Genomic DNA, 10332 nt, shown 5'->3' with positions numbered 1-10332 from the left:
AAGAAAAAAAGCAGAGAATTTATAAGGTCGTAAACAAAACCAATCAACAAACTTTTTCAAGAAAAGGCTGAGCAAATGTTACCTATTACATTGTTGTCACGCACAGGAGCCACTGGCGTCTAGCGATGGTAAAAACCATCAGCACACACAGACATAAAAACAAGTGCGATGGAAACTTTATGATTGAATCAAGTTGGGTTAGATAACGTGAACATACATATAAATGAATGGTTCAATGAGAATAATCTTTGAAAAAAGTGTATCTCCGAAGCCTCTAGAAACAAACAATATTATATTAACTATTTCTATTTTGGTTTTGTGAATATTGTCTTTTAATTATGATGCTGACACTACAAGAACAAATGGTGCTGACAGAAGATGCATGAGGAACCATTAATATCATCAATATGGTTGTGTCCTTGTTGGTGCCATATTTGTAACGACCATGAACAAGATTTTTTTTGTGTGGAATGGGGCATGGATATGGGTTTTGAGATTTATCCATACCGGAAAAAAAAAAAAGTTAACTTGTTCTATTTTTGGTTATGATGTGATGTGACCTTTTAATATATTACAAACAAAAATTTTAAAACATGGAATTAAGCTATAACCAAAGATTGCTGAAATCTGTAATGCGCTTTCACAAATACTCTTTTTCCAGTACAATACAATTAGTTAAAATCGGTGGCAAAGTAATAGTTTGGATTAACGAAATATTTATTGCATACATATATATATATAACAACAATAAGAACTCTCCATATAGTTTCCTAAAAATTCATATATCTTCAAGTATTCGAAGTAAAAAAGAAAGAAAGCACGAGTAAAACATGCGGTAAAAATAACAGTATATTTTATATATAGATGTCAACTTAGGATGGACCTAAAACGGTACGTAAAAAGAAGAACAAAAAGACTAATAATACCTTTGGGGGGGTGTTGTGTTGTGTGTTGAGTGTTACGTTGAAGAGAATGAGGGAGTGTGGCTTGGCATCATCTCCCACGAGGGCCTTCGCTCCCACTTCTCTTATTTCCTCATCATCTCTCTCTCTCTCTCTTTTCACATTTATTTTTCTGCTTTATACGCCACTTTTTGTCCACATATATATATCTTTCCACAAATTTTATTAATATAGAATATTGCATGATCACATAATTATTGAAACTAATTTTGTGATGATGATGTTGAAGCAGAATCTGATGATGTTGAAACTAGTCATTATCACATTGCATATGTAAACGAACGAAGAGAGAACCAAAGGATCTTTAAAGAAAGAGGAAAAAACTGAATCCGGAAAATGACATATAGGGCTGGCTAGTAGAACTAGTTTGGAGAGTTGATGATCAAGTCTTTCTGATTGTTATATAAATTATAACATGTTCCATGCCCTCGAATTTTACATTGAAATTAAATTATTCTCCTAATTAATTTTTAGTTTGCGAGAGAGATTTGCATCCTTTTGCTGGTTTGATTGTACATCGATCACTCTAACCCATTATGCAAGCAAGTACTCTTTTATCTAACACTATCATAAAAATCAATTCTATCATATTTTAACGTGCGATTTTCATAGGTTTTAATGGGTAATAAACAAATAATGGTTAATAATATATTCAAAATTTACATAACAATAAATATGGGAAATGTATAAGTTATATATATATATATATATGTATATATTACATCAACTATTGCTGTCTTTTATATCGTTAAATATTAAGAAGAATAAGAAAAAGGCCATAAGCAAGGTTAAAAAAAAAAGGCCTTTAACTAATGAGTTGTCTCCGACAAAAGGAGAGCAAGAAGGACCAGTAAGTATTAATATTCACGTGACACCACGTGACCGGTAACACCTTCGCCCTTCTGTGTCTACCGAACAAAAAACATATAAAGAGAAGAATAATCATAACATATATCACTGAAATTAACACTTTTAAAGGCAGCTTTTTATATAAAAAAAATATTTTTCCAAAACTTAAAAGTATAACTGAATCATATTCTAGAAACATAAATCCTTTTATTCTTTACATAAAAAAAAACATACACTGTTTGGTGTATGCAAGGTTTATTAATGAATTGCTGTTTATATGTTTTGAACTCTCACATACTACATATCAATTAATTTACAAATATAAAACTATGAAAATTATATTTTTTTTCATTTCGTTACTAATCAAAAAAAAAAAAAGAAGATTTTGTTAACTTATGATCTTAAAATGTTACTATCATCAAACTGTATATAATTAAGTCTGTACCTCATAATAAAAAACAATTCTAGGCTTTTTACTGATCAAACAAACATGATATGAAACTTGTAATGATCCGATCATTCCTAGTACCAAAAGACACGGAGACATCAAGTTGAGTGATTACGTCATAAAAAGGTGGATTTAATCACAAAACAAAACAAAAGAAGTTGGACTTTAACTAAGCTATATGTGTTACGTCAAGTTGAGCTCATGCAAACTACAATAAGTCTTGCCGTATTCGAATTCACCATACAATATTTAATTTTTAATTTTACAACAAAGAATCTAAATTTTGTGAAATCTTACCTAAGATTCTTCGACTTCAAGCAAATGTACAATTTAATTAACCACACACTCATGATATAAATATATTTAACGAACAATGACCCTCAAACTATATAAGTTTCCCATATTACCTATTTTCCCATGTTTTCTTGCATCTGTAGGAATACGTTTAACACTTTTTTTTTTTTTTTTTGGTTCTGTGTGTGTGTGAAATATAATAAGGTTAATGTTCTTTCAAATAACTTCCATATTATAAGATACGGCATTTCTTACGTCGCAAATATGACGATCAAATAATGTTGTATAGTTCAAATAATTCAAAATAATGTTACGTCTATATACTCTCGAATCAGAACAATAGCTTTGATTTTATGGAACTTGAGCTATTATTCCCTTGCGTCCAAAAATGATAAATATATTGGTGGAAGATTGATAGATAAGATTCTTCCTTTTCGAGAATTCTCCAATTATATATATATATATATATATATATTAATATATGTAATACATAATATAATCATATAATATACTTGTCAGCATCTATACACCCCTTCACTAACATGTATATATAGCCCATCTATACTGTTTCCTCCTCACCAAAACTAACAACCACATTTTTGAAGAGAAATCACACCCCAACCAAAAAAAACCCTAAAACGCTATAGCTATATAGCTCGTAAAGCATAAATATATAACAACATCAACAACAATGTCTGGTGTGTGGGTGTTCAACAAGAACGGAGTGATGAGGCTGGTGGAGAATCCTTACAACCAATCGGCCGGAGATTCGTCGGAATCTTCCTCTTCCGGCGGTAGCCAGCAGCAGAGGATGAGGAGGAAGATTCTCGTCCATCTTCCGACCAACGAGGCTGTCTCTTCGTACGGATCACTTGAGAAGATCTTGAAGAATCTTGGGTGGGAGAGGTACTACGGTGGAGACAACACCGATCATCTGCTCCAGTTCCACAAGAGAACATCGATCGATCTCATCTCTCTCCCTCGCGACTTCTCCAAGTTCAACTCTATCCATATGTATGATATCGTCGTCAAGAACCCTAACGTCTTCCATGTCCGGGACATGTAGTAGTCGATCATCAAAAACATGGTTCAAAAGTTGATCCTCCAATTAATCATCCTCGATCGCTGATATATCTACCATGTATATATATATTTACTTAAAAATACATGCAGGCCCTTGCTTTGTTTTTTCTGTTGTTGTTGTTGTTGTTGTTTTGGTTTATTCTACTTTCTACTTTCTATGCAATTAATGTGTTTTTGTGTTGGTCGATTTGGGGTGGGTTCAAACTAGAGCCAATTTAATAACTTGTACTAGTATCATTTTGTGATTTTAATACGAACATGTATCTGTAATATATGTATCAAGTTCTCTTAATTAAGATGGAATGGTAAAGAATATTTAAAAGCTGAATGTTAATTATATGATACAATATACAGTATTTGATATGGTCGATGATTAGCATATAAATAATGTTATACATGGAATATAAGTAAATAAATCAAATATACGCACTCATAAAAATGAGAAAAATACGTAATCAGTGACTAAATTTGATATTTGAAAAAGAAATGGTTTGATATCAAATACCACATGTACTGTATATCACTATTCTTAATTAATGGGTTTTTAATAGTTCAACCTACAACAGTTAGCAAATATTGGATAACAGTTTTTGCAGTTAGTTAAGTATGTTTACACAATACTCGTATGATAGAATAAAAGATGTACAAAATTAAAAACCATTTCATATTTGCAGTAGTAGTAGAAGAGATTGTGCAATAGACATTACACAAGTCTAAAGAAGGAAAGTCAAAAGGTGTCCAATTAGAGAAGGGCCCCCAGAGGTTTGGGAAAGAAAATACTTTTTTTTCTATATAACGGATAAAATGATGGGGAGCACGTGACCTTCCCTACTTTTTTACCCAACTTTTCCACGTGTCGAGCCCATATTGCCCATATCTCACACTTGATCACATATTCATATGATGGGCGCACGTGACACCTTAATAAACTTTTATAAAAAAACAAGGGGGAATGTGGGCATACGTGTCGATTCCCCATTGCCCATTACCCCCACTTTGTCACTTCCTTTTCCAATGTCGATCGAACCAATTCGCACATATCCCTTTCTTTTCTTCTTCTTCTTCTTCTTGTCAATGTGAGAGAGCGTATGTGTCTTTATATTCGGGACCTATTTTCATTATTTGAAAATTATTATCATATATATATTTCTGCCATGATGGGCCTAAAAGATCCTGGATTGCTTGATGTCAGATTGTCAGTAAACAGAACATAAGACATTTTGATTTATTTCATCTCATCATCACTTTCGTAAAATTCTAGTCACTTATTCTACTGTAAACTTTCTGAATGTATATAATTTCGTTGGAGTATTTAACATACATGGATGCTTGACTCGTCCAGACAGAACATAGATCATGCATTTTCGTACATAAGACAATACTTGTGTTTTCTTTTTGTGACAAAAACCTCTTATTTCATTTGGATTATATATGAATCATTTTACCGAAATTAAAAGCTTAATTTTTTAATTTTTTAATTTTTCTTTTGGCCAAAAAAGCTTAATTTTCTATGATCATACATATATATGACTATTTCTAACACCTGTAAGCCCAGTAAGCTAGCTAGTGTTTTGAGCCATAATAATTGTAGAAGTCTCATGGTACGTGTCTAATAACTGTTTGAGCTCTCGTCTATAGATATATCTTCTACTTCATAATTTTCAGAATGACAAACGAAAATACCAAACACAAACTGAAGTTTTTTTACGTTGACAACTAACAAAAAAAACTATTGCTTAAATTCTGGGGTCATGAATGAAAAATACATATAGAGGCAGACAATCAAAAACATATAAACAAATTATTATCTGAAAATATTATTGAATGATATTCAGACACGATTCCTGATAATTGGACCGATATGCTTCGTTTGTTTGCTTCCACATCACTAAGTACGAGACCTGAAAGAATCAATGGAAGCAGCGAAATCCTGCAAAGTAATTGTTGACTTTCTTTAGGACCAGGACGACAACAGATCCCTGAGATCGTACCTTTTGAGCTGATACTAGTGGAAGAAATGGCGCCACTGGTTTTGTAGTTGTAATTGGATGGTATACTAAGAAAATAGAATACCTAAGTCATTGTAATTCACCTAATATTTTCATTAATTTTACTAACGTTAAACCCATAATGATATTTTTAAAATATGATGTCAAAATATTATATATATATATATATATATATATATATATATTTGAATATTGGGAATTTCTTTGCCAACTTTTAGTATTCCTTGGTTTAATCAGTTCATTTTTCACCATACGAATATGTATTCTTATTTGCCAAAACGTTGCAACTTTCTTGGCCACAAAAAAAAAAGAAACTGTGGGATTGTTTGTATAAAGAAACAAAAAAAAAAAAAGGTTTGGGGTCGTTTTGGTAGAGATTACATCTGTTGTGGCCTTTTTGAGACGTGAGGTGATAAAAAAATATAAGTGGCAGTCGATTTATTCCATTTCCAGGCAAAATTCTAAGTTTATTTTAGTTTTCGTCCAACGGAAACGTATCCACTATTTGCTTCGCCTTCTTCAGATCATCCTCCCTACATCGCTGCTAATCCATGGAGTCAATTCACTGCAATTGCCCTCATTTCTCCTTAAATCAGCGTCATCGGAGATCAAATCGCGCTCTTCTACTGCGGAGTCTAGTTTCTCTCGACGCCGTGGAGTTGCGGCGGAGCAGGACTTTCTCGGCTGTACGGACTTCTCATTTCTCCGTTAGAGCGGCGGCGACGGGTGTTGGCGGCCGGAATTCGACTGACGCTTCGATAATGACAACGGCGATGAGCGGGGTGGATAGAGTAGGGAAATCGAGCTCCGCGCTCGAGCAGCTGGATATCGAGAGAGGCGTTTGCGTTCCGTTCCGAAAGTATTCTCCGGAGACTGTATGATTGCTTCTGCTGGTTTCTAGTTCGACTTACCCAATATTTTCAGCCAATTTCATTTGTTTATCCTGTTGCAATTTGTTGAATTCACTTATTGAGCTGGTTAGACTTGTTCGTATTCTTGGATTTGATTGGTATTGTCTTAGATGTTCTTGTCTTCAGGTAGAATTTCACTGAATTATTTGAAAATCTAGCAATCGACGAGCTAGATTCTTTCTCCTTTTTGTGTAGTTGCTTTCACAATTTTCGTGTTCATCGTTTGAATTGGAATTTATTGGTGTTTGCTGATCAGGTGAGGAGTAAAGTTCTGGAATCGAGAGGATCAGTCGTCTCTCTTGCTTCAAGGGGTGTGGAGATTGTTTGGACTCTTGGGTTGTATTGGTCTACCTTAGTGTATGACTTTATAGTTGGAAGGGATGAGGAAGTTGTCCCCTTCCGTGCTCGTCAGCTTAGGAACCTGTTGTGCAACTTGGGGCCTTCATTTATCAAAGCTGGCCAGGTATGTGGATCCATGTTATTGTGAGGACTTTTAATAGCTTTAATCGTACTTTCGGCTAAATTCTATTACATGGGGTAGGTTTTGGCAAATAGGCCTGATATCATCCGTGAAGACTACATGAACGAGCTCTGCATACTCCAAGATGATGTTCCTCCATTCCCTAACGAGGTAAATCTCTTATCTTTATGAGGAATTTGTAGAGCCAGATATTTTTCTTGTTATCATGTGTCATGGTGTGGTGAAGCTAAGTGGTGAAGGCCTTTGTAGGTTGCTTTCAATATCATTGAGGAAGAGTTAGGCCAACCTCTTGAGGCTATATTTAGCAAAATTTCTTCACAAACCATAGCGGCTGCAAGCTTGGGCCAAGTGTATCGAGCTACTCTACGTGCCACTGGAGAGGATGTTGCTATCAAGGTTCTTCAAAATGGAAACTTTTTCCCTAGCTATAGAGTTTATCTTCTTTGAAAGTTGTGATATTTCATACAGGCTTATCAAACTTAAAACTGTTTTAAAGTTGGGTTTGATATTTTATGTGTTTTTTTTTTTTTGTTTTTAATATACAGGTGCAAAGACCACAGATAGAGCCCATAATTTACCGGGATCTCTTTCTTTTCCGAACCCTCGCCTCATTCTTAAATGGCTTCAGTCTACAGAAACTGGGTTGCAATGCAGAGCTAATAGTTGATGAATTTGGAGAAAAGCTTTTGGAGGAGCTTGACTACACCTTGGTATCTCATATAATTGTCAATTTGACTCTATGCGTTCTTCAGTTTTAATGAGCTGAAAAATGAGTCTTTCTTTAATCCCGGTTAACCGTAAGTTCTTGCCTACAGGAAGCCAGAAACATTGAAGACTTTCTGGAGAACTTCAAAGATGACCCCACTGTCAAAATTCCTCGAGTATACAAGAATCTTTGTGGTCCACGTGTTTTGGTAATGGAGTGGATTGATGGTATTCGGTGCACTGACCCACAGGTATGACTTTCAAACAGGGGCCAACCCAATATATATTCCTTTATACCTTTCTAAAAAGTCAAAATACAGTATACTCTGAGTACTGACTCTTACTAATTGTCCTCAGGCCATCAAGGATGCGGGTATTGACTTAAATGGATTCTTGACTGTTGGCGTGAGTGCTGCTCTAAGGCAGCTGTTGGAATTTGGATTGTTCCATGGAGATCCACATCCTGGAAATATTTTTGCAATGCAGGATGGGCGTATTGCTTATGTGGACTTTGGTAATGTTGCTGTACTGAGTCAGGTAACATAAGGTTAATGGTTCTTAGGTATCTAACAACCTTAGTAACACTAGCGTATGCCTATCCCATAGTAATCTCACATTTATATATAGACTTTGCCATTCACAGTCTAAAACAAAATCCTTTCTTTTTCTTTTCAGCAAAACAAGCAAATTTTGATTGATGCTGTTGTTCATGCGGTTAATGAGGACTATGGGGAGATGGCAAATGATTTCACTAGGCTCGGATTCTTGGCCAAGGATACCGATGTTTCTCCTATCGTTCCAGCTTTAGAAGCCATCTGGCAGAATTCTGCGGGAAAAGGACTTGCAGATTTCAATTTTAGAAGTGTTACAGGTACTTGATATATTGCTTTCCTGAAACAAGTTTGTTTTCTTTACTGAGCACCCCTTGCACAATTGAAGAAATGGTGTCACGTTTTGTTGCAGGCCAATTCAACAAGCTTGTGTACGACTTTCCTATCCGTATCCCGGAACGGTTCTCACTTGTTATTCGTTCTCTGCTTACGCAGGAGGGTATATGTTTCACGCTGAAGCCTGATTTTAAATTTCTAGAGGTGAAGTCACGTTTATTATTTTGATGGTTCTTTTGATATCTGAGATTAGCTGAAATCCTGAGTGAGCAGATACTAGCTATTTGTTCACTCATAGTTCCCTTTCCACACTAAACGCTAACTTGTTTTCTAGGTTGCTTATCCATATGTAGCAAAACGGCTCTTAACGGATCCAAATCCTGCTCTTCGAGAACGCTTGATACAGGTTAAATTAATAATTCTGATTTTGTTTCATATATGATATTTTGAATTCCTATTTCCGCATCAGCTGAAATCAAAGCTCTTGTTACTACCTCGTGTCAGGTTCTATTCAAAGATGGTGTTTTCCAATGGAAAAGGCTGGAAAACCTTTTATCACTTGCAAAGGAAAACGTCGCCAAAATGAGTAGCAATCCTAATCTACGAGTAAAGCGTGTGTAAGTAACTGAGTTTTATATAAGCATTGCTCCTAAATTCTCACTCGTTTACGCTGTGAAGCCTGAATTCTTAATCCATCGTTTACTCATAAAACTTTCAGGGAAAGTAAGCTTGACTTGACAGATACCATTAAGGACGGAGCTCGTCTTTTCCTCCTTGATGAAGGCATCCGGAGAAAACTTATTCTTGCACTAACAGAGGACTCGAAGCTTCACGTAGAAGAGGTTCATACATCAAACATCAGCAGAGTTATATCTGTAGCATTTTATTATCTCCATTGACACTCTAAAGCAGTAAATTGACTTTTGTTCTTTCAGCTTGTGGACGTATACAGATTGGTTGAAGACGAAGTAGATATTCCCACACTCGCCAGGGAAGTCGTGCAAGGTAATATAAAGGGATTATTCTCTCTTCATCTATCATCCAAACAATGAAGCTTTTCTGCACCAATAATATAGTATGGAGAGATAAGACTATCTCAGATATGCATTATTAACATAACAAGACATGAAAGCAATTGTTTTTCTCTTGAAAGGCTTTGAGATTTTCAATTTAGGTAACCTCATATAAACATTGGAATCTTGTGGGCAGTTTTGTATGATTCTGAGAATCGCTTGTTCCTTGTGTATATGCAGATATACCAAATGTTTTTCGAGACTTCGTGTTGTCATGGAGCAACTCAGTTTTATCCGACAGATGATGATAGGCATAGGGTTCTCACTTCTCACCTACTTTTTTTTTGGGCTCTGTTGAAGAGGAAAGAGGTAATATCGAGGGAGTAGATGGAGAAAAACGTAGATTAATACAGTTTAATCTTCGGTGGATATATGTTATTGAGTAACTTTATACACCACAATACATACCTGTAATTATATAAAAGCACACACAAACTTCACTTCTTCTTGTTCTTTTTAGTCTTTGATGTCATGTAATGTATGTATGTAGTTGGATATCTAAACGTTTTATCGACGCTTATCAAAATGAAAGCTCTAGTGTCCGCATACTCTGAGTGTAGTAAGCACTTGTGTACGATCACATTACATCCAATGTCATTTGACACCCCCCCGCCCAACAACTACGACTAC

The 10332-nt window shown here is 35.1% G+C and overlaps 2 protein-coding genes and 1 long non-coding RNA gene across 3 annotated transcripts; 2 read left to right on the top strand and 1 right to left on the bottom strand.

Moving 5' to 3' along the window:
• The first annotated feature begins 1774 nt into the window (after positions 1-1774).
• Positions 1775-3877, top strand: LOC17880440 (flowering-promoting factor 1-like protein 1). Its single transcript, XM_006282745.2, is given in 2 exon segments — positions 1775-1812; positions 3073-3877. Coding segments are annotated over 2 exon segments (585 nt in total). The 3' UTR covers positions 3620-3877.
• Positions 3878-6039: 2162 nt separating this feature from the next.
• LOC17877679 (protein ACTIVITY OF BC1 COMPLEX KINASE 1, chloroplastic) lies at positions 6040-10250 on the top strand. Its single transcript, XM_006283202.2, has 14 exons — positions 6040-6520; positions 6813-7019; positions 7098-7187; positions 7287-7433; positions 7583-7747; positions 7853-7993; positions 8100-8279; positions 8418-8613; positions 8706-8833; positions 8964-9035; positions 9134-9246; positions 9348-9471; positions 9565-9634; positions 9883-10250. The coding sequence occupies exons 1-14, from the start codon at positions 6197-6199 to the stop codon at positions 9945-9947; spliced, it is 2022 nt and encodes a 673-aa protein (XP_006283264.1). The 5' UTR covers positions 6040-6196; the 3' UTR covers positions 9948-10250.
• LOC111829298 lies at positions 9608-9891 on the bottom strand. The gene is made up of 2 exons (XR_002832776.1): positions 9809-9891; positions 9608-9688 (listed from the first exon to the last, which is right to left on the bottom strand). It is a non-coding gene; the product is annotated as an uncharacterized LOC111829298 (long non-coding RNA).
• Positions 10251-10332: the final 82 nt, after the last annotated feature.

The sequence above is a fragment of the Capsella rubella genome, unplaced genomic scaffold, assembly GCF_000375325.1.
Source record: "Capsella rubella cultivar Monte Gargano unplaced genomic scaffold, Caprub1_0 scaffold_7, whole genome shotgun sequence".
Taxonomy (NCBI): domain Eukaryota; kingdom Viridiplantae; phylum Streptophyta; class Magnoliopsida; order Brassicales; family Brassicaceae; genus Capsella; species Capsella rubella.
This window is presented reverse-complemented; position numbering and strand designations above follow the sequence as displayed.